Below are 25367 nucleotides of genomic sequence, written 5' to 3'. Positions count from 1 at the left end.
CAGCATCATTTTTATAATTCTGTTCAATGCCTTTTCTGCATCTGTTGAGATGACCGTAATATGGTTTTCTTTTCAGTCTGAATTACATTGATTTTCAAATGTCACAGCTACTTTGCAATCATGGGATAAGCCCCAGCAGGTCACAAAGTACTATTTTTTATGTGTTATATTTAATTTGATTATATTTCCTTAGAAATATTTATCTCGATGATTATGAGGGATATTGTTCTATAGTTTTTTTGTGTGTGTGTTTTCTTTGGTTTTAGTGTCAGGACGCTGTTGACCTCATAGACTGGGCTAAAGAAATATTGCTTCCTCTTAAGTTTTCTGAGGAGAGTTTGAAGAATCAGTAGTCTTTTTTTCTGTGATGCTTTTAATTATTAGGACCTAAAATATTTTTTCTTCCTTCCTTCTTCCCTCCCTACTTTTCTTCTCTCTCTCTCTCTCTCTCTCTCTCTCTCTCTCTCTCTCTCTCTCTCTCTCTCTTTGTACTGAGGATTGAACCCAGGGACATTCTACCTCTGAGCTATACCCTTAGCCTTTTGTTGTTGTTGTTATTTTGAAACAGGATCTTTTTTTTTTTTTTCTTTCTTTGCGGTACTGGGGATGGAACCCAGGGGCCTTCTACCTCCGAGCTACACCCCAGCCTATTTTTTATTCTTTATTTTAAAACAGAGTCTCACTGAGTTGCAAAGGGCCTAAGTCGCCCTAAGTACCCGAGGCTGTTTTCAAACCGAGATTCTCCTGTCTCAGCATCCCAAATGCTGGGATTACAAGCGTGCACCACCACGCCCGGCTTGAAACAGGATCTTGCTAAATTGCTGAAGGTTTCAATAAAATGCTGAGGCTGGCTTTGAACCTGTAATCCTCCGGTCTCAGCCTCCCAAGTATTGGGATTATAGGTATGTGCTGCCACCACTCCCAGCTTAGAATTTTCTTTATGAGAAGTTTTTAACTAAAAATTCTACTTCTGTAGTAGATAAAAGACAATACCTACTTCCTTTTGAATGAGTATGGAACTCTATGTCTTTCAAGGAAGCTGTACATTTCACCTAAGCCATCAAATTTATTAGCATAAACTTCCTTTATTATTTTCTCTCTCTCTCTCTTTTTCTACTGGGGATTGAACCCAGGGGCATTCTACCTCAGAGCTACAATTCCAGCCATATTATATATATTTTTATTCTGAAAGAGGATCTCAAGTTGTGGAAGGTTTCCTAAGTTACTGAGGCTAGTGTGAATCTGTGATCCTCCCGTCTCAGCTTCCCAAGTCCAGGGATTACAGGTTTGCACCGCAATGCCCAGCTCCCTCTTCTATTTCATATATCCTCATGATTTTGCTAGCAGTTTATCAGTTTTATTAAATTTCTCAAAGAACTAGCTTTTAGTTCTATTGACTTTCTTCATCGTTTTTGACTTTCTTCATCGTTTTCTACTTTAATTATTTTGGGGTTTTGTTTTTATTTTCTGTCTGTCTTCTGCTTACTTTGGGTTTACTTTGTTTTTCCTTTTCTGCCTTTTAAACATAGAAGCTTGGTTGGAGATTTTTTTCTTTCTTATTAGACTAAGTAGTGTACTAAATTTTTCTCTAAGCACTCTTTAGCCACATTCAAAAAAATTAAACTGTTGGGATTTTATTTTCATTCTGTTCAAAGTATTTTCTAATCTTTCTTCATTTCATTGACTGATGTATTATTTAGAAGTATGTTAATTTTCAAGCCGGGCGTGGTGGCGCACGCTTGTAATCCCCGCACTTGGGAGGCTGAGACAGGAGGATCGCACGGGTTCGAAGCCAGCCTCAGCTACTTAGTGAGGCTCTCGACAACTTAGTGAGACCCTGTTTCCAAATAAAATATAAAAAAGGTCTGGGAGTATAGCCCGGAGGTAGAAAGCCTCTGGGTTCCACCCCCAGTACCACCAAAAAAAAAAAAAAAGTATGTTAATTTTCAAATATTTCAGAATTTCCCTGATATGTTTCTATTAATTTCTAATTTAATTTCATGACGATCAGAGAACATATTTCACGTCACTTTTTTAAGGGTGCTGGATCTTACTTTATGGCCCAGTATATGGTCTGTCTTGGTAAATGAACCCTAAGCAGTTGAAAAGAACACAGAGCCTGCTATTGTTAGCTGGAGTGTTCGATGTCAATTAGGCCAAGTTGGTGATACTGTTGGTCAAAGTGTTACCCTTATTGCTTACCCTTATTGCTTTTCTTGGTCTATATATTGAGAGAGGTGTTATAATCCCAAACTATAATTGTGGTTGTGTCTATTTTTCCTTTCAGTATTACTAGTTTTTGCTTCATGTACTCTGAAACTCTGTTATTAGATACATAAACATTTAGGATTGTTAAATACTCTGTATGAATTTATTCTTCTATCATAATGAAATAAATATAATAGATTTCTTATGTTTCTCTGTTCTTTAGTACAGATATCACCAAGTTACAGTGCATGGTATTTCCTTCCAAACATTTTCTTTGTATGTTTTTCAACATAGCTATACCTACCGGTTTATGTCCTTTTAAACTTTTTCACTATTAGCTGGAGGTTTGCGGGTTCAAGATCAGCCTCAGCAACTTAGTGAGACCTTGTTTCAAATTTTAAAAAAATAAAAGAAAATAGAGCCAGGCACTTGTAATCCCAGCATTTGGGAGGCTGAAATAGGAGGATCGCGGTTCATGGACAGGCTCAGCTCCTACTTAGTGAGGCCCTTGGCAACACAGTGAGAACCTGTTTCAAAATATAAATAATAAAAAATAGGGCTGGGGGTGTAACTCAGATATAGAATGACCCTGGGTTCCATCCCCAGTACCACACACACAAAAATAAATAAGTAAATAAATAAATAATAAATAAATAAATAAAATAGGGTTGTAGTATAGCTTGGAGATAGATTGCCCCTGAGTTCAATTCCAAGTACCAACATTTTTTCTCACTATGAAGTGTTATATATATTCCACTGGGGTGTGTGTGTGTGTGTGTGCCTACGTATGTGTACTTACACATACTGTTTTAAAGAAAATACAGGCAGTCCTCTGTATGCCCAGGCTTCACATCCATAGACTCAAACAGCTGTGAATCAAAAATTTCCAAATAAAATTATGTCTGTATTGAGCATGTACACAGTTTTTTCATTGCCATTTGCTAAACAATAGAGTATTACAGCTATTTAAATTTACATTGCATTGTGTACTGTGAGCAACCTAGGGATGACTCAGAGCACACAGGCGTGTGCACCTATGCAAATACTACACCATTTTATATTAGGGACTTGACAGCTGCAGGTTCTGATGTCCTCGGGGAGCCCTGGAAGCAACGCCCCATGGGTGCCAACAAAATCCACGCACCCACTCACAGCTTAAGGAACAGAGTATTACCAGTGCCTTTGAACTTTGAAGCCACCGTGTCCCGCTCCCTTCCAAAGTTCTATTAACTTTTGTGTTAATCATTCTCTTGTTCTTATTTGCAGTTGTCTCACGTATGTATTTTCAAACAACATTTTCTATTTCTCATTTTTGGCCCTCCTACAATAGAACTTATATACTGCACCTATTCTCTGTGACTCGCTTTTCTGGCTTCACATTGTTTTGGGGATGTCTAGCTGTCATTCTTTCCTTTTCTACTACTGCATAACATTCTATTCCAAGTATATACATAGATCACAATCTAGTCATTCCTCTACTGGCCGACGTCGGCGCGGTTTCCAATTATTTTACGGTAACAAATAACACTGAAATCAAGAACTGCAAATGTTGCTTTGGATGTCCGTGTATATAAGAGTTTCTCCTGTTATGTGAGATTATCATTTTTAATTTTGGATAAATTGCTATAATACTAGATGTCAACCACTAAGCCAAGTGGGAAGGAGGAATGGGGTGGGGATGGGGTGGGGGTTGACTGGCAATGTGTGCATGTATGTCTACAAAAGTTTTTTTGTATCCCACTATGATGTATGAATACAGTGCACCAATAAAAAATTTTTAAAAAAAAGAGTTTCTCTAAATTGTATGCCAGGAATGGAATTGCATACACGCCTTCAAATATCTCTTTTTTCTTTACTTAACTTCATTCTGATCTTACTAATTCTTCCCAGCCTTTCTTAATAACTATGTGTTACCTCAAGTATGTACATTAAAATATATTTCTAATATCAAATACCTAACATGTTCCCATTTTTTGAACTTTGTACAGAACTCTGTAAAAATAAAAATTTTTGCACAGAAGTCTCTGCTTTTTAGGTCATTTCTTATAAAGAACTCCCAGAAATGGATTTTTTTTTAAAAATCAAGATCAATTTACTAATTATACCAGTTTACACTGAGTGGGAGGGGTTTTATTGATGAAAAACATAAAGTAATCCCCGTCCAAGCAGTTGCTAATCCTCTGGGAATCATAGATCCTTTAGAGACTCTGATTAACGATATAAGCCTCCTCTCCAAAACACAAACAAAAACCCCACATTTATATTCATAAGACAAAATACAAGGGTTTCTCAGAGCTCTCTGAAGCCCACATGTTGACACCTCTCTTGAAAAAGAAATATTGTACTTCTCTTACTCCATTTTGTGTTACTATAAGAAAACAGCTGAGGCTTGGTACTTTATAAAGAACAGAGATCCCTGGCTTGGTGGAGCACACCTGTAATCCCAGCTACTTGGGAGGCTAAGGCGAGAGGATCCTAAGCTCGAGGATGGCTAGGCAACTAAATGAGACTCTGCCTCAAGATAAAACAGGCAAAGGGATGTAGTTCGGGGGTACAGCACTTGTCTAGCATGCGCGAGGCCCTGGGTTCAACCCCAGTTCACGTCCTGGAGACTCAAGACCATGGCGCCTGCGTCTGCTGGGCTCTGGTGCGGCTGGTGGTGATGGCATCGTGGGGCGGGGGGTGGTAAGCAGGATTCGGGGGAGGGGAGGCTCGCTTACAAGCTTACAACAACTCGCTCTCATGGGCCCTGTGAGAGTGAACATACTCTCGTGAGAAAAGCATCAGCCTATCTTAAGACCTAATCACGTCCCACGAGGCTCCATCTCTTAACGCTTCTAGATCCTCGACATTGCCACCCGGGACCAAGCCTCCAGCGCGGGATCTCGGGGGATGGGCCCGAGCATCCTACCCGCTGCACGCGAGATTTCCTACACTACTTCACCAAGTCAGTTCACAAGCCAGCTCGTATCGTATCATCAAGTACCTTTTCTTTCCTTTTTTTATTTTTTTATTTCAGTTTTAGGGATGGAACCCAGGGGCATTCTACCTCCAAACTACATCCCCAGCCCTATTCTTTATTCTTTATTTTGAAACAGGGTCTCACTGAGTTGCGGAGAGCCTAAGTAGCCGAGGCTGACCTCGAACTGTGATCTTCCTGTCTCAGCCTCCCAAGTACTGGGATTACAAGCGTGGGCCACCGCGCCCTGCCGGCAAAGTCCCTTTCCACAATGTATCAGCAAGATGTCAGGTATTAGAGATGGAAGAAGAAATGTGGCTGGTTCCAAGGATTATGGAGTCTCACAGGCAAGGCAGAAACCACAAAGTATTCACAATAAAATACGTATGTCAAGAGAGGTATTATTCACTAGGCAAAATGGGAATCCAAATGAAGGATTGATAAACTTGCCTTTATCAAGAGGTTACAGTGAATGAACATTCTCATCGATGTTTGAAGCAGAGGAGAGTATTAGCAAAAAAAAAAAAACTACAACAACAACAACTTCAACAAGCTGGTGTGTGTGTGAAGTTGTATGTTGAGTTTAACACAGTGGATTTGAATGGTAATGAGCATGAGGAAGGGCTGAGACTCTTTAATCTCTGCAGAGATTAAAGAAAAGCAGTACTGACTTCCGAAACTTTAACAGTTGGTCTGACAACACAAAGAAAACCACAAAAGAAGCTTTCCTCCCCAACACGTCCTCTATTGCCCAAACCTAGTCTTCTTATACACAAAGAGAACCTTTGCTTGTGGTATTTTTTTTTTCTTTTTCTGCAGCTATCTGAAGCGCAGTGTTCAATTCAGGATACAAGATTTAAAACCTACTTTTTATTTATTTATTATATATTTATTTTTGTAGTACTGGGGATGGAACCCAGGGACATTCTACCTCTGAGTGACACCCCAGCCCTAGTTTTTATTCTTTTTTTTCTTTTCTTTTCTTTTCTTTTCTTCTTTTTTTTTTTTTTTTGGTGGTACTGGGGTTCCTGGAAGCCCTTCTACCTCTGGGCTACACTCCCAGACCTATTTTCTGTATTTTTGAAACAGGGTCTCTTAAACCAGCGCGGCTGGCCTCGATCCTCCTGCCTCTGCCTCCCAAGCTCAGGGATTACAAGCGTGCGCCACCACACCCGGCAAAACAGGGTCTCATTGAGTTGCAAAGAGCCTCACTAAGTAGCTGAGGCTGGCTTCAAACCTGCCTGGCATGGTGGCACACGCTTGTAATCTCAGTGCTTGGGAGGCTGAGACAGGAGGATCGCACAGTTTCGAAGCCAACCTCAGCTATTTAGTGAGGCTTTCAGCAACTTAGTGAGACCCTGTTTCCAAACAAAATATAAAATAGGTCTGGGAGTATAGCCCGGAGGTAGAAAAGCCCCTGGGTTCCACCCCCAGCACCACCAAAAAACAAAACAAAACAAAACAAAAAAAACCAAATGCTGGGATTACAAGCATGTGCCACCACAGCCAGCTTTACAACCTACTTTTTAATACAAGCAGGCAACACATTTTATTTACGTATTTATTTTTTGTGTTATATTGGAGATGGAACCCAGGGGAATTCTACCTTGGAGCTACACCCTAGCCCTATTTTTATTATTTTATTTTTTAAACAGGATCTCACTAAGTTATGGAGGGCCTCACTAAATTGGGGAGGCTGGCCATGAAACAGCCTCCCAAGTATTAGGATTACAAGCATGCACCACTACACCCAGCTTTTATTTATTTATTTTTCAGGAAACACTTTATTTTTTCAGTACTGGGGGTAGAACCCAGTGGTATTCTGTCTTCAAGCTATATCCTCAACTCAACCTTTTTTTTTTTTCTTTCCCCAGTACTGGGGTTGAACCCAGGGGCATTTTACCTCCAGCCCTATTGTTTTATTCTTTATTTTTTGAAACAGGGTCTCACTGCATTGCAAAGGGCCTCACTAAGTAGCCCAGGCTAGCCGAGAACCGCGATCCTCCTGTCTCAGCCTCCCCAAACCCTCAGCCCTTTTTAAAAAACTTATTTTTATTTTGAAACAAGGGTCTCGCTAAGTTGTTAACGCTATTCTCGAAACTATGATCCTCCTGTCTCAGTCTCCCGAGTACTGAGATTGCAGGCTGTGCCACCACACCTGGCCAGGCAACACATTTTAAAATTAACATCTTTTGATGGCTTTCTTTCTTTCTTTTTTCTTTGTGGCACTGGGGATTGAACTCAGGGGCATTCTGCCTCTGACCTACAGCCTCAGCTCTATTTCTTATTCTTGTTTTTTGAAACAGGGTCTCATTAAGTTGTAGAGGACCTAAGTAAGTATCTGAGGCTGTCCTCAAAACTGCCATCTTCCCGTCTCAGTCTCCCAGGTATTGGGATTACAAATGTGCACCACCACACTTGGCTGCTGGCTTTCATTTTATAAGTAGAAATATTAGCCTGTACAATCATAACTACAACCGTTTCTTCATAAAATTGCCTCAAAAAATTATGTCACTTAAAGTGTTGCTTTTCTCCTTGTTGGTTAACATTCCTCACACTACTATATCTTGAAACATGCTGTTGTTTTTGGAACTGGGGATTGATTGAACTCAGGGGCATTCGACCTCTGAGCCCTATTTTTAATTCTTTATCTTGAAACAGGGTCTCACTAAATTGCAGAGGGCCTCACTAAGTAGCTGAGGCGGGCCACAAACCCGTGGTCCTCCTGTCTCAGACTCCCAAGTACTGGGATTACAAGCTGGTGCCACCACGCCCAGCCATTTTGTTGTTTTTAATTTAACTTGATTTAAAAAAAAATATAACTAAGCACCATGGCTACTTTGATGTTACTGACTTAATTAAAATAGAACACGTGGAATGTTTTTAAACAGGCATCTTGTACTCCCGTGGAAAGCAAATACAACCAATTTTGATAATGTAATCTAATAAATGTCTTGATAGGCTTTCATCAAAAGTTGAATACAATAATACTACTAAAGTTATTTTTTAACAATATTGCTACTTGATGTGGTAAGTATGTGTATATATATTTAGTTTCTCTTGAAATTTAAATTTATTAGATCTGTCAAAATTTATTCTGCTCCCTTAGGATAATGCCTGATTCATATACGTCACAGAACAACATAGGAGGAAAAGGAAAAGTTTAAATATCAATAAACTGAAGCCGAGTAAAAATAATTCAAGTTTATAGAGCTGTAACACAAAGAAATGCTTGACTTATTATTTTTTTCTTTTTCAAAGCACCCCTTAGATCTCTGGATGGCATGTCATTAAACGTCATTTAACTTTGATCTTCTGTCAAAACAGAAGCTCTTCAAGGGCACCTTAAAATAATAAAAAGATATACTTTCACTAGGGCCTAACTAATGGACACACAGAATATGGTTTACTTTCAGATTTCTACTAAAGACTGGAAATTATTTATGATGTACAAAGAAATCCAAGGGCAATACGTTTTCTCTATAAAATGCTCATAGAAATCCCAGTGGATTTCGTAGGAAAGGCAAAAGCATAAATGATAATATTTGTTCATATATATTTTCTTCTCAGGTGTTTGTCTTAAGAGGGGGAAACGTCTTTGTGTGGCATTTTCTTCCCCAAGTGGAAACCATTGCTTAAGTGAACGTAATCGAAACGCCTGGCCAACACATGAGAGATTCAAAGCTCTTCATGGGGTTGATAATCAATCTTTAGCCTATACATATAAAGACTTCTAACAACTCTGACCACGTAAAAAGTAAAACATCTACAATAGGTACAAATTATATACATTTATTAATAATTTTAAATAACACTCTTGTATAAATTCTTTCATATATTCAAATCATACACAAATTTAGAAATGCATCATGAAGCCTGGTACAGTGTACGTATGAGACATGGTTTTAAGATTTGTGTTAGGATTTTAGTGATGTAAATACACGTTTAATGTTTCAGAGACATCCCCTAATCGCTTGGCTGAAATTTAACTTATTACAGAGTGTTTGTTCCTAGCATTAAAACTTGACTTAAAATCATTTCAGGTTCAGAGTGTCTTGAATCTGAAGCCCTGGGCGCATATTCTAGGGCTGCTGCTGTAGTTGGCGCACTTACATGAGTAACAAGTAAGGAAGCTTCCCACTCGCCTCTGAAAAAGCATCATTCAACCCCTGACGTTTGAATGATCCGTAACCATTAGTCCATCTGACCGTATCTGACTTCTTCAGACGCGTCAGTGTGTTCTTCCTGCTTTTCCCCTTGGCAAAGTCACCGGCTCAGGGTTGAAGAGAAAAATGCATTAACCTCCCATTACTCCCCACCACACACCCAAACCCATTTTAGCTCCCAAACTTACAAGAAGAAGATCGTAAGAGACCAGAGGATTTTTTGTTGTTGTTTTGTTTTGTTTTTGTGGATGAGGCCAGAGAGACCTAACAGGTCTTTGTTCTAACAGGTTACACTGGGTTTGACTGCTCTGAACATTTTGCCCGAGAGTTTTCCTTGAGATGTGGAAATTTAACTCCTGCCCACAAATCCCAAAATATGAGGCCCAGGAGACATAGTCATTATAAGTGGTGGTGTGTTCATCACGTGTCCTACAAAAAAAAATAAAAATACAGGACCAAGGACAATGATCCAGTTAAATCTGTCAAGAGGAAGACTGTTGCTGTAAGCCCTCTGCTTCTACCACGACACAAGGAGGGCTAAATATCCTGAAGGCGCTCAGCCTGCCCACATGAACTAGGTCAGTGAGGATCGTTTTAATGGTCAATTCTCCTGGGAATATTAGTGCTAGAGGAGTCAAATAATTTGAGGCTTATACAAACCCGGTCCAAAAAATCTCCCTCCCATCCTACATCTGCTCTGTTTGCCAACCTTAAGAGCTAGGTAGCCCCAGGAGAAGGTACCCACTAGGCCATGGGACTTTAGTATAAATAAGAGCTTTTAGTATCATTTTTTTCTCTATAGTTGGAGCAATTACATTAGTAAGAGAGCCCTGGGAGGTAGACTGGAAGGAGAGGAAAGGAAGGGGGGGACAAAGGCATACTTAACAACTCTACCTAAAGCATCTATCAGAAAGGCAGAAGGGCTCAGTAGAATGCATCAATGAAAAGTATCGCTTAATGGCAGTACTTGTCATTTTTCAATAGGTTCACATTGGTGTTATTTTTTAAAATGACATATTTCTAATCTTTGGACAAAATATCTCATTAGGTTTTCAGAGGGACTGATGCGAGCCTGCTGTGGGATGCCACCGTGCATGGAGCTGCACGTAGAGGAAGGCATAGGGTGCAGGGTGTTCGTACGAGTCCCTACTCTGATTTCAGGGCTAGATCAACTCATGGCTGATTTATATTTGAGAGCAAGATTATTTCCACAAGAAAAAACCCGAGGTCACTAAAGAATATTATTTAAACGACTTCAAGGTCATCATTTTTATTCTCTGTGAAAGCTTAAGAACATGACCTAGAAGCTGTTAAGTATTTAAATAAGTGCATTCTTCATGATTCATTTTTTGCAATCTCTTTTAAGGTATGTTTTGAGGAATATGAACATGGCCAGAATCCTATTTGGCTCTGGGCTCTTAGCCCCCAACAAATACTCCCTTTATTTAATTGGGTTGACCTCTATTTAATACATTTTTATCTCTCATCATCCTCAATCCTGGCTTTTTTTTTTTGGGGGGGGGTAGGAGCTGGGGCATCAGGGAGAAAGGCAGGTATGTCATTTGCACGATTCTTTGGAATTGTGCAGTACATAACCTATACACACTGACGCAGTAACGGCTGAGGAAAACAAGTTTTCTCTTCCTGTGTGGAGGGACCAGCTCACCTCAGTGAAGCACAAACTCACAATTTTATTTTCTTATCACAATTTCTGGCTGCAGATCATAATCTTCACGTATTTTTTCCACACAGTCTTTTAGAGGTATATGGCCCCGGACTGTACTTGGTAGTTACAAAAAAATTAATCACATATGCAAACAGGACTTCCTCTCAGCTTCTCTTGTGCACGGCTAGGCAATTTCTGCAACAGCATGTAGCTGAAAAAACATGTAGCTGGGCGTCCCTATTTCAAGCCTAAGAATGACACACACTGTGTAGCCTGGCACAAGACATTTAATCCCTCTGTTCTTCAGTCTCGTCCTCTAAAAATAGGTAGAAAAATTTCTTCCTCGGGGGGCTATGGATGAAGAACAAAGGACACACATATGGAAAAGTGCTTTGTAAGCTATAAAGGGCAATAGGAATGCTAAATAATTTAAAGAGAATGTAATGTCTGCTCTTGTGAGCAGTGGACTGATACGCAAAGAGCCTCAAGTTACCAGGAGCAGATGACATACCTACACATCCTCTAGAACGTCATCCCCAAACCCAGAGAAAAACCGAGGGGTCTCCTGGAGAGGATGACAAGTTCCAGGTTTTTCTCTGAGCAAGTCAGGCGAAGGGGTCGACTCGAGTTTCCTGCATCTAAACTAAAAAGAAGTCTTCTCTGTTTTCTAACTGCCATGTCACAGTTTGCTTTTCCTCGTATCTGCGTTTGATTCTTGGCCTCCTTTCTTAGACTGGTTAATCTACAACCTGTCCGCATCCTCATAGGTGAGGGCAGTGGTAACTGGCCTCGGGAGACAAGTTTCATCTAAAAGCTGGACCAAACAGTTATCCCTCGATACCCAGCTGTCCTCTGACCAGACAAGATGATGGAAGGACCACAGCTGCAGAGATGGACAGACTCGTGGCAAGTGAGTGGCAGACAGGCTACGCCAGAGGGAGGGAGTGTGTACTCTGAGGGCTGTAGGTGGGGCGGGGCTGATAAATATCTCCCAGGCGCCATAACCGGAGACTCCAAGTGACATGATGGCTTCTCTTTTGGAACTCACGTATTTCTATCCTTTGGAAGACTAACTTTTACATTCAGGAAAAATATTTGAATGAGGATATGTTTTACATTAATCTAGGTCAAAGATAGAGTGGCTACTGTCTAATTCAATGAGTATTTTGGAGAATGCAGCCTGTGTCCCAGCTTTAACAGTTATTGACTTAAAAATCTATTGCTTGAGTCTATAGTAAGTCAAAGAGCATGTAACTCTACTTTTCGGTTGAGAAAGGAAAGAAAGATTAGAAACATTCAACCTCTTATAAATTTCAACAATGTCCAAAGAGGGACTAAAAATGAGTGATGCTCACCAGAGTCCCAGCTCTAGCAATATTCCATCTATTTTACAGTATTTTAACCAATCCCCATATTTTCTTTTTTACAACACCATTAACTGCTGTACAAATAAATTCTAGATGATAAAATATGACATGATTTTTTTTACAAATAGATACAAATACAATGTCGACCAGATATGCTACATTAACTATGTACACCTTATTTCTCTAGAGGCAGAAATATTCCTTATTTTTAGACAATTTATCATGTACACTGAGCCCCTGAGGAGGACCATCAGCTTCCTGCGCCCCCAGTGCTGCCTTCTGCTCTCTACCATCATCACATGCTTATCCTGTGCTTTAATCCCATCATCGAGCAAGGATCCTGGGAGGAAAAATCAAGCCCTTCTAAAGATCTTCTTGGAACTTTTCTGTTCCTATTCTAGAAACAATCAAGATTGTTTACTATGATACAGTCTAGACACCAGCTCTTCCTCAATGATGATTTTTAGTAAAGTAAAATGAATATAACCCCTGACCTGCCTTTTTTTTTAAAAAAAAAAAAAAAAGAAAGAGTCTCAGGAATGGAGATGAAGTCTTCTAGCAGTCCTTTCCCCTTCCACAACCATCATCCTGTTACCGCTGGTGAGGTGAGCACTGCTCCACATCTATTTGGAGAACAAACTGGATTTGGGCTGCACTATGGGGTCGAACCTTTCCATTCTCCCGTGTGGTTTAGTACAAAAATATACTTTACTTCAGGTCCTTAACAACAGCGAATGCTTCGGATCTTCATGGGAATACTAAAAGCAATAGACAGAGAGGCCAAGCGCATGGCAGATTTGTACCTGCAAATTTCAGATGCACTATTTGCCTTTGCTTTCTCGGCAAACTCTGCCCAGGCTCTGTGTGGCCCGGGGCAGATGCTGTCCTAGTGAGCGCTGTGGCTTAACCATCCAGGAGACAGCTCAAGCTCCTCAGGCTTTATAGTTGTGCATGGGCGTCGTCAGGGTCAGTTGCCCATTGGGAGCCACTTCACTGCCATCGTCCTCCAACAATCCCGACACGTCTGCATTGGGAATGCTGTCATGGTAGCTGCTGAAGCTGATATTGTCTTCCTTCAGCTCGATGGTCCAAAAGGGGGCGTTGAGTTTCCGGTTTTGGTACTCGCGGTACATGTACACAGCCCCCACAAATCCCATGAGCAGCACCACCACAATGATGATGACTGTCAGAATGATGATGTTAAACTGAGTCCATGATACATCAGCTAAGGCGGAAGTGCTGTTTTCGGAAGAGCTTACTGAAAAGATAGTCTGCAGAGTTGTGGGGGTGAGTGTACTATTTATAACAGGGGTGGGCACTGATGTGGTCAAAGAGGCATTGGAAACCAAAATGGTAGAACCTTCGGGTGTTGGAACAATAACTTCTGAAAATAAAAACAGAGAATGAAATGTAAAAGACAAAATTGTCTGGTTTTGAGAAACAATAAAAGAAATACACATGGGAGTGGAAGTTGATGTGGGATGTTGACATGGTATCTTGCTTTGAGGTAATGCAAGTTAAAAAAATAACTTTTAAAGAAAGCCAGTGATAAGAATCAGGGTCTAGAGAGCTAAGAGCATCCTGGGCTATTCTCCAGGGCATACAATGTCTCTAGTAAAACCTTTGGGGAAATTGCAGTGTTGGAGTTTCCATCCTTCTTCACTCATGGATAGAGTCGCACAAAGTCCCGCAAAGGCGGCCAATAAGTCACCTACTGAGTTCTACATCACACAGTTGAAAGTGATGGGATAAATGGCAATTATTTGGACTAAACTAAGTACATGACTAACGTCATTTCATACAGGCAAAATTCTCAACTGAGGTATATGAAAAACTATCTCTCTAGCTGCATCTGAAAAACAATTTAAATGTTCATACTTGATGTCAGTCAAGAGAAAACAGCCATCCTTTAATTCCATGTGTAGAGATTCTACCTTTGTGTAGAATATAGCTATCTTATAACTAAGGTACTTTGACTTTTAATGATGGCGTAGCTCAGGGGAAAGACTAATAGACCTATGTTGTTGTAGATGAGTCAATCTTTTTATTTTATTTTATTTGCAGTGCTAGCTATAGACCCCAGGGCCGCACCTGTACTAGGTAGGTGCTCTACTACTAAGCCCAATATCCTGATCCTTTTAAACCTCACATTCCTCATTTATTAAATGAGAAGAATATATCTCAGCCCAATATAACAATCTTTTTAAACCTCAGGTTCCTCATCTATCAAATGAGAAGAATAGTGTCTATTTTGCTGAGTTCTTGGGAAAAATTAAATGAGATAATACTAATGCACTGTTGGCCATTATCACAGAGAAGGCTTACAATGCTTGGCACAGAGGTACTTAGTAAAATGATGGTAATTACTATTGTGATTCACCCAAGTCAGCCATATCAATTTGTCCTAAAAGTGGCAAAGTTTAAATTGCCTAATAACTAATGAAAATCATTATGGTCCTGTTGGCTGACAAGGTATGCCTTGGCATGGACAGGTATGCGTAAGGTCTGTTTCTCAAATGGAAAAATGAATTGGGTGGCAGGGCTTCTAATGATAGACTTTAATCTGAGTCTTTTGGCCTTGATCACAATGGTATTAAGCTATCAGGAGAATGACAGAAATATGACACCTGCCATAGACCGACTGTACATGAGCCTAATATTTAGCATCTGTTAGAACATCAAAGAGCAGTTTGTAGCAGAACATAGTCTAATTGCTCTGTGACTTAATCATCTCTGAAAAGCCCTAACTCATCCTGAATTGTTATCCATTAATTTTCTAAATTCTTACTGAAACATTCTGCCATATGAATAACTTTTTCTTTTAAAAACCAAAAGGGATGTGAATACTATCTCCCACCACACCTGGAACAACTCATGCCCAAAGTTAGGACAGATACTGGGATGAACTCCAATTTTTCAGCTGGAACTTCTCACCAGATTATAGGACCCTCCTTGAAAGGACCTTTGATGGTCACTGAAAGTGATGAGAATAAAAGAAGGAACGGATAAAAGAAATGATAGGACTTTTAAATTATTAACATAAAAATAAAAATAGATGAAGGGGAAATGTGAGAGCAATTGGTCTCACTGCTGCAATGACTTTGTCTTGGCCTCAAATTTCTGGAGTTGACTCTGGAGTATCAGGAGAGAAGCAGGAAGGGAAGGAAAGTTCTTTAGGCAAATATGTGTCAAAATCTACTTCCAGAAATTCCTCTGGTGGGATTGGAAGGTTTTATAAGGCTAAAGGTAGCTGTCCTGAAATTTTCAGTGCTAGGCTTAGATATTAAATTTACAATCTTAGGTGAAGTTTTACCTTTCTTGATGCAATTTCTCTCGTGGTCTCGGACATAACCTTCTAGGCAGTTCTCACACTGAAACCCAGTGGTGTTGTGGAGACAGTTAATGCATTCGCCACTCTCGGGCTTGCAAATCTTTGGAGTTCTAGTTCGATCCACGTGGCTGTGACAATGGCATGGGATACAGATGCTGTCAGAATTGTAATAGCCGTTTCCACACATATTGCAGTTCTGGCCTGTGTAGCCTTCTTTACACTGGGTACATTTAGGTTCCAAATCGCCCGGTTCTAAAGAGAGAGAGAGAGTATCAAGATGGTTTTGTAAAGTCTCAAGCTACAGCAAAAAATGCGAAACAATTACTAGTCCTCTTGCAGATTGATAAACCTCCCTACTATCTCCTCTCAATATGAAGAGATATACGGAATCCCAGCTTACTGAAGGAATCACAGGACTGATGAGAGAACTTATTTGGGTAATAGGTAAAAGAAACATACTTACATCAGGATGCAAATGATTACGGTGGTTTAGCATGCCCAGGTTTCTTATTCGTTCCTTTTTAGACGTGATATATTGTATAAAAATAGCACTTCAATGAAAATCTTCTCCATCCCTCCCCTTTTAAAGGTTGATACCAACAAACTCCCATTCTCGGCCTTCTTTACTTCTACTCTGCTCATTCTCCACAGGAGACCTCATCCATCCACACACTCATGCTAGCCTGTTTCTGTCTTCAGTTCCAAACTACACACTATCTGCCTGTAGACCTGGATCCACAGACATGAACGACCATCCTCAACATACTCCCGTCCTAAGTCCTGTCCTCCTCCGGTGTTCCCTACATCTCAGCGAGTGGTACCAACATCTGCCCACTTGCCTAAGCCTCAAATCCAAGAGTCATTTTTCCTCTCTCTTCTCCCTCCCCGTCCTTCAAGCAGGTTCGACATCATATCAATCATAGCTCACTCAAATCTTTCCAATCTGTGGATCTCTCTGTTCCCACGGTAGGGACCTTAGTTTGGGCCTCCATGACTTCTCCCCTAGACTACTGTCGCTGCTTCCTGATGGCTCTCTTCACCTCCTCCCCCTCCCCTCCCCCTCCCCCTGCAAAGTAGACCTGAGCATACCGCTCTAGAGAAGCTCTTCAGCCCTGACTCCTTCCGTGAAAACTTAACAGAATTTCAGTATCCTTTAGCCTGCCCTTCCCTACTTCTCCCAGTGCTTCTTGCTCTACTGAACCACCACGCACTTTGGTTCAAGCACGTAAGTGGCTTTCAAGCACTCCTAGCTGGATACAGCGGCACAGGCCTGAAACTGCAGCAACTCAGGAGGCTGAGGCAGGGGGCTTGCAAGTGTGAGGCCAGCCCGGGCAATCTGTAATCTCAGCACTTGGGAGGGCAAGGCAGGGGGATAACATGCGGCCAGCAAAACCCTGTCTCAGATTGTAAAATAAGAAGGCCTGGGGATGTAGCTCAGAGGGAGAGTGCTTGCCTAGCATGCAAAGCCTTGAGTTTAACCCCCAGGTCTGCAAATTCAAATAACAACAAAAAGGAAATAAAATGAATCCCTTTTGTGTATTATGCTATTTTAAAAACAGCTTCATGTGAGATATAATTAATATTGCATACAGTTAAAGCATTTAAAATATACAATTTTCTGGGTGCAGTTATGCATACTTGTAATCCTGTCAACTCGGGAGGCCGAGGCAAGAGGGTCCCAAGTTGGCAGCCAGCCTGGGGAATTTAGTGAGACCCTGCCTCAAAACAAAACAATAAAGAAAAGGGGGGGGGAGAGGTTCACTCCTGGTACCAAATATAAATAACAATAAAACAATAATGGTAAGTATACAATTCAATAGTTGTTAGTATATTCACAGAGCTGTAAGACTGATAAAGATTTTTAATTTTACCATTTATAATCCCAGTTGGTAGTCTTACTACCTTTAAGAAGTGTTAGACACTTACTAAATTTGGGGCCTTACTTTTCCATATTTCAAATAAGGGGTTTAAACCCAAAATACTTAAGTTACTATTAGTGATAAAGGGTAAGAGGTATGAATGAATCCATAACCCATGCAAATAATATGCAGAAAAAACTCAAGCAAAGGCACAAGCTCTTTGTTCTCGAGAAAGTCAGAGGTCACAATGGTTCCATATTTTACAGCACTTTTGCACTTCAACAACTATGGCAATGATGACTAATATAAAAAAATTCCTGATCAAACAGATCAAAGGACTCGCCGGTGGTGGCGCACACTTGGTACCCCAGCATTCGGGAAGCTGACATGGGAGGATCACGGTTCACAGACAGCCTCAGCTACTACCTAGTGAGGCCCTGTGCAACTCAGTGAGACACTGTTTCAAAATAAAGAATAAAAAATAGGGCTGGGGGTGGAGCTCAGAGGTAGAATGCCCCTGGGTTCCATCCCTGGTACCGCAAAAAAAAAGATGGAAGGACTGAAATCAACGCTGTGAAAGTCTTTCATGTCTGTTAAGTTTAGACCACCTGGACCTCCTGATATGACACCCAGAGCCCAGAGCCTCAGGTTTCATTCCGTCTCCCTTATATTTCATTTCTGCCATTCCTAAGTAGTCGTTTGATAAAGTCAGCTATTTCAATGCTTATCTCTATCTTAAATATCCTTCCTTTTCCTGTCCACTCACTAAAGGTGGTCTCTCAACACAAGACCATCACCTGTTCTCTAGAGCCATCGGTGGCATTCCCCCACACTGGTAAGAGTAACTGTTCTTTTCCGCTATATAGACCTATAATACTGTACTGCATTTATTTGTATATTATTTTCTATCTGAATTGTCTGCATACTTCCTACCCCTAGCCAACAATGAAGTGCAATATATGTTTTGTAACACATACATGCATGCCGTGTTCGGCTTGGACTTCCTACTCACTTCTCTTTTCCATTATTGGGGCTGGAACCCAGGGGCATTCGATCTCAGAGCTACACCCCAGCCTTATTATTATTATTATTATTATTATTATTATTATTATTTTAAATTCTGAAACAGGGTTGGGCCTCACTAAGTAGCTGAGGCTGTCCGCAAAGTGTGATCCTCCTGTCTGAGCCTCCCTAATGCTGGAATTATAAGCGTGAGCCACCCCGCCCCACTACCCACTCACTTCTACATGGGTACACTTCCACATGGCCCAGCCCTCACTCCCCAAGGCCCAGTTCAAATAGCTATGATTTCAAAGACTAAGTTACAAAACACTTTGCAGCTTCCCTCTGGTTGCCTCTTGGATCACCTGCTCCTAGGGAAAGTCAGCTGTCATGTTTTAAGAACATTTAAGTAGTCCATGAACAAGTCCACATGGTAAAAGCCTCTTGCCTCTAGCAAACCATGAGTAAGCCATCTTCAGACCAGATTTTACAGTCCCAATTAAGTTTTCAGATTACTGACTCCAGTCCTGAATAACAGCTTGATTATAACCACATAAGAAATTTCAAGCCAACACAAACAACAAAAGAAAAAGTTAAATTAAACTTTATTGAGATTAAAAACTTTTGTGCTGAAAAAATACAATCAAGAAAATAAGCCAGGTGTGGTGGTGCACGCTTGTAATCCCTGCGCTTGGGAGGCAGAGACAGGAGGATAGCGTAGGTTTGAAGCCAGCCCCTCTGGCTTAAGAGATCCTGTTTCCAAATAAAATATAAAACAGGTCTGGGAGTGTAGCCCGGAGGTAGAAAGGTTCCATACCCAGTACCAACAAAACAAAACAAAAAAAAAAGAAGAGAAAATAAAAAATTAAGCCATAGGATAGAAGGAAATATTTTAAAATCACAGTATTATTATTATTATTATTATTATTATTATTATTATTATTATTATTATTTTGGTAGTACTGTGGTTCCTGGAAACCCTTCTACCTCTGGGCTACACTCCCAGACCTATTTTATACTTTTTAAAATTTGGAAACAGGGTCTCTTAAGCCAGCGCGGCTGGCTTTGAACCTGCACGATCCTCCTGTCTCTGCCTCCCAAGTACAGGGATTACAAGTGTGCGCCACCATGCCTGGCTAAAATCATACGTCTATTTTAACATTCTCTGTGTGTGTGTGGTCCTGGAGGTTCAATGGGGATGAGGGCAGAGGGGTAACTTTGAGCTATGCTCCCAGCCTGCCTGACTATCTATCTATCTATCTATCTATCTATCTGTTATTTTGAAAGAGGGTCTTGCTAGGTTGCTAAGGGTCTTGCTAAATTGCTGAGGCTAGTCTCAAATCTGCAATCCTGTCTCAGCCTCCCAAATACTGTGATTACAGGTGTGTGCTACCACACTCCTGATTTTTAACTTTTTTTTTTTTTTTTTTTGGTGGTACTGGGGTTGGAACCCAGAGGCTTTCTACCTCCGGGCTATACTCCCATGACCTTTTTTAAAAAATATTTTATTTGAAGACAGGGTCTCACTAAGTTGCTGAGAGCCTCACTAAGTAGCTGAGGCTGGCTTCGAACCCATGTGATCCTCCTGTCTCAGCCTCCGAAGCGCGGGGATTACAAGCGTGCGCCACCACGCCCGGCTTTAACTTTTTTTTTTTAATTGGAGGCAGTGCTGGAGATCAAACTCAGGGTTCTGTGAATGCTAGGCAAGTACTCTACCACCGAGGTATATATCCCCAACCCACATATCTGATACAGGATTTGTATCTAGAACTCTTTCAACTCAGTGATAAAAAGGCAAGTAATCCAATCTTAACATGAACATAAGATCTAAATTATTATTTTTCTAAAGATTATATGCAAATGGTCAATGAGCATTTAATTGGCCATAAAAGATATACAAATTAAAACCACAATGCAGTACTCCATATTCACTAGGATGGCCATATAGTTATAAAAAGACAATGTAAGCCAGGTGTGGTGGCACATGCTCGTCATCCCAGCATTCGGGAGGCTGAGACCGGAAGACTGTGGTTTGTGGCCAGCCTCAGCTACTTAGGCCCTCCGCAACTTAGTGAGACCCTGTTTCAAAATAAAGAATAATAAAAAAAATCAATAGGGCAGGGGGTGTAGCTCAGAGGCCAAATGCCCCTGGGTTCCATCCCCAGACATCTCCCCCCCCCAAAAAAAAGCAATTTAATAAGTGTTGGTGAGGCTGTGGAGAATTCGGAACCCTCACACAATGAGAATGTAAAATAGTGTATTCATTTTAGAAAGAAGTTTGACAAGTTCCTCACAGAGTTACTCTGACCCGACAATTTCACTCCTGGATATATACCTGAGAAATAAAAACACTTTTACACACAAAAATGTGAACATGAATGTTCACAGAAGTAGTATTTGTAATAGCTAAAAAGTAGAAGCAATCCAAATGTCCATCGACCAATGAATGCATAAATATTTAATTTATGCACACCATAGAATATTATTTGGCAATCAAAAGGATGACGTATTGATATATGTTATAACATGGATGAACTCTGAAAATATCCTATGCAAAAGAAGTCACATAGCCGGGCGTGGTGGCGCACGCTTGTAACCCCAGCACTTGGGAGGCTGAGACATGAGGATTGCACAGGTTCGAAGCCAGCCTCAGCTACTGAGTGAGGCTCTCAGCAACTCAGTGAGACCCTGTTTCCAAATAAAATATAAAATAGGTCCTGGAGTATAGCCCAGAGGTAGAAAGCCCCTGGGTTCCACCTAGTTCCACAAAAAAAAGAAGTCACATATGAAAGGCCACGTGTCATATGATTCCATTTATATGAAATGTTCAGCGTTTGTGGTTGCCTTAAGGCTAAAGAAAATGGGAATGATTGCTCAAAGTTGTAGGACTATTTTTTGAAACTTCTGATAAGAGGCTGTGATGAAAATATTCCCAAATTGATTGTGATGATGGTTGGAAAACACTGTGAATATATGCTAAAACCCTTAACTATACGTGTGTGTGTGTGTGTGTGTGTGTGTGTGTTACTGGAAGTTGAGTCCAGAGACATTCTACCTTCCGAGCTACTACACCCTTGCCCTATTTTTTTTTTTTTTTTTTTGATACAAGGTCTCACTAAGTTGCTGAGGTTGGCTTGAAACTATAATCCTTCAGTCTCAGCTCCCAAGTACTGGGACTGTAGGTGTATGCGACTGTGTCCAGCTTAATGATACATTTTAAGTGAATTGTATAGAATGTGAATTATATCTTAATAAAGCTATTTTAAGAGTAAGAGAGGGAAAGAGGAAGGGAAGAGAGGCCCCAACCAAGACCATCCAGTTAAGCTAGTCCTGAATTCCTATCAGAAAATATGTGAAATGATAAATACTTATTGTGTTAGGGTGCTAAATCTTATAGAGTAATTGGATATGAAGCAATTGGTAATTAATATACAAGAAATGAGTGGAAGGTAACTGCATTTGTAAGATTACTGTAGAGACAAGATTACTAAGTACCTCCAGAAAACTAGTGAGTGCCCCCTTGAAACAGATGAGCAAAAGTTGCTCCGTCTTGAAGTTCCTTATTAACTCATCTTGCACTGTAGACATTTTAAGTGTCATTTTGCCTATGTATTTGGATTAGACTGTAAATTCCTCAAAAGGAAAGCGTTGGCTGTTTCTATAACTCCCTTTCATGTATAGCATCCGTCCTTGACTCATCTGTGCAACTTATAAGTACTGATAAAGCCTTTGCTGATTTCTCCCCTCTGAAATGAGTCAGAGGAAGGCCTTGCTTACCTATGGTGCAGTTGCCTGTAGATGTCACTGCTGAACAAGGGCAGCGAAGACATCCTTTAGTGGCATCAGGACTCTGATAAAATCCTTCTTTGCATTCTTCACAGTGAACCCCTTTGCTATTTTCCTGGCAGTTTAAACAAGTACCTAAAAGAAGTAAATTGGTTTTAAGAGTTAGATATTTACACTGAAAGCACAATAACTTTGAAAAATCATGTCTGCAACAAAAAGACCATCGGCATTAAGCAGAAAATGACAAAGCAATAGAAATGGGACAGCGCTCCGTTTCTGCCCCCGCCTTTTTTCTGTACTAGCCGTGTCTGTGAGTGCAGGGTCCCCATCAAGACTGTAAATCAGATTGTGAATTCTTTAGGGAAAGGATGGGCACATGATTAGAGTCACGGTATGTCCTTACTGGTCAAGTGAATAGCTACTAAAAGCATGCCGACTATGTGCAAAAAGAATACAAAGGCAACCTAAATATCTACTGAAAGCACAGACAAACCATAGCATTTTCATAGTTTGGATACCATAGTTAAGTAAGTAGATTAAACCTGTATGAATTAAGCTGGCGTGGTGGCACACGCTTGTAATCCCAGCATTCAGGAGTAAGACCAGAGGATCGCGGTTCATGGACAGCCTCAGCTACTTAGTGAGGCCCTACGCAACTTAGTGAGACCCTGTCTCAAAATAAATAAAAAATAGGGCAGGGGGTGTAGCTCGGAGGTTGAATGCACCTGGGTTCCATCCCCAAACTCCCCCCCAAAATAAATAAACCTATATGAATTAACATGTATACATTTTAAAACCAATATTCATTGAAAAAGTAAATTGCAAAATGACACATATAGAAGGAAAGTATTTTGTAAAAATTTTTAAATTAGAGCCAGGCTTGGTGGCACACACTTGTAATCCAAGCATTTGGGAGACATAGACAAGAGGATCGTGGTTCGCGTACAGCCTCAGATACTTAGGCCCTTTGCAACTCAGTGAAGACCCTGTTTCAAAATAAAGAATAAAAAATAGGACTGGGGGCATATCTCAGAGGTAGAATGCTCCTGGGTTCCATGCCCACTGCCACACACACAAAAAAAGGCTTTAAACTATACTAAGCAATACTAAGCAAATGACTACATTATACTACTAAACCAGACTAAACATACATATACAATAAAATTTAAATATAGACTGAGAGGGCATATAGAATTTTATTCTGTGCTCTTCTCTGTGGAGGGAGGGGGAAAATGGGCCTAGAAAGAAAAACAAATAGGGCTCCGACCAGGTTTGGTGGTGTATGCTTATAATCCTAATACTTAGGAGGCTGAGAAAGGAGAATCTCAGGTTCAAGGTCAGCCTCAGCAATTTAACAAGACTCTCAGCAACCTAGTGAGACCTTGTTTCAAAAAGAAAGGGCTGGAAGTATAGCTCAGAGGTAGAATGCCCTGGGTTCAATCCCCAGTATCACAAAAAAGGGGAGGGCTCCAACTGTATTTAAAATTTTCTATTTCAAGTATATAACCATAAATCCATGCATATAAGTATGAAGCAAAATGCCACAATATTAATTTTTTAAAATTTTGGTATGAGTACTTATTAAATATTATTCTTCATAGGTTTTTACTTACTTGGTTATTTAAATTTTCTTTAAATATGGTGCTGGGGATTGAACCCAGGGCCTCGTGCATGCTAAGTAACTGCTCCACGGATTTTTATATTTAAAAATAAAAGTAATTAACTAACAAAGAAAATGAAGCCAGGCATGTAATTTAGTAAACTCTACACAGAAATCTAGAAGTAACTGTTGGTGCTAAGGATACTTTCCACATGTATGACAAGTAGCATTAACATACAGTGATTAACACCTCAGGTGCTGGTTCCTTCCAGATCTTCTGCTGTCCGGTCCTTCTCTAGCTGTACACTATGTTACAGTCAGACGCAACTTAAAAATACAATTTAGCACCACTGTAACAGAATTGGGACATTTCAAGGTAAGATGCGGCCCAATAATAAGCTCTTTGTGTATGATGATGTGACAAGAAAAGGTCATGTTGCTTCCCTTGTATAAAATGGTAATTTATACATACTCTTAATACTTGGCTCCTACAGTCCTACTAGGCCTGCATGCTTATTATTTTGGTGTTTTTTGTTTATTGGTTTTTTTGTTTTACTATTCTAGATAAGACCCCCCCCCAAGCCTTTGACACTATTGTAATTTCACTCTCCTTTTTCAAAAATATTCATTTTGTTTCATAATAATAATAATAATAATAATGATAAACCCTATATACATATGCTATCTTTTTTTCTTTTTCTTTTTCTTTTTCTTCCTCTTTCTTTCTTTCTTTCTTTCTTTCATTTATTTATTTATTTTGTTGCAGTACTGGGGATGGAACCCAGGGGCATTCTACCTCCAAGCTACACTCCCAGCCCAATTTTTATTCTTTATTTTGAAACAGGGTCTCACTGAGTTGCAAAGGGCCTTACTAAGCAGTAGCGGAGGCTGTCCGTGAACTGCGATCCTCCTGTCTCAGCCTCCCAAATGCTAGGATTACAAGCGTGCACCACCACTCCCGGCTAAGAATGGTATCTTAAAAGTACTTATGTAAATCAGGTCGTGGTGGCACACACCTGTAATCTCAATACTTGGGAAGGATCACGGGTTCGAGGACAGCCTCAGCAACATAGTGAGACTCTCAGAAAATTAGCAAGATCCTTACAGGCATGGGCCACCAGACCCAGCTCTGCTCCCAAACAAAAAATAAAACAGTGCTGGGGTTGTAGCTTACAGGTAGAATCCCTCTGGGTTCAATTCCCAATACCCCACCCCCCCCCACACACACAAAGTAAATATGAAAGCAAATAAGTAAATTTAAGAATAAAAGTCTTCACTTCTTAAATATTCACCACCTTTTACTTGCTTTAAAGATAGCTTGCACCTTAAATATTCTTAAATATTCATTACCTTTTACTTGTAAAGATAGCATGCACTTTAAATATTCTTAAATATTCATCACCTTTTACTTGCTTTAAAGATA

At 40.3% G+C, this 25367-nt stretch overlaps 1 protein-coding gene across 1 annotated transcript in view; it reads right to left on the bottom strand.

Annotated features, from left to right (window-relative positions):
- Nucleotides 1-13298: 13298 nt before the first annotated feature.
- The window catches only part of MEGF9 (multiple EGF like domains 9), a gene marked incomplete at both ends in the record, with an annotated part of 110935 nt that continues 98866 nt past the window's right edge, over nucleotides 13299-25367 (bottom strand). Inside the window, 3 exons of the mRNA XM_080709513.1 lie at nucleotides 13299-13750; nucleotides 15680-15949; nucleotides 22336-22479. Coding sequence (XP_080565639.1) covers nucleotides 13299-13750; nucleotides 15680-15949; nucleotides 22336-22479 — 866 coding nt within the window. The remainder of the gene's footprint in view (nucleotides 13751-15679; nucleotides 15950-22335; nucleotides 22480-25367) is intronic.

Source organism: Muscardinus avellanarius (assembly GCF_963383645.1).
Source record: "Muscardinus avellanarius genome assembly, chromosome: 13".
Lineage (NCBI taxonomy): Eukaryota > Metazoa > Chordata > Mammalia > Rodentia > Gliridae > Muscardinus > Muscardinus avellanarius.
Note: the sequence above shows the minus strand (reverse complement) of the source record. Positions and strands in the feature narration are given on the sequence as shown.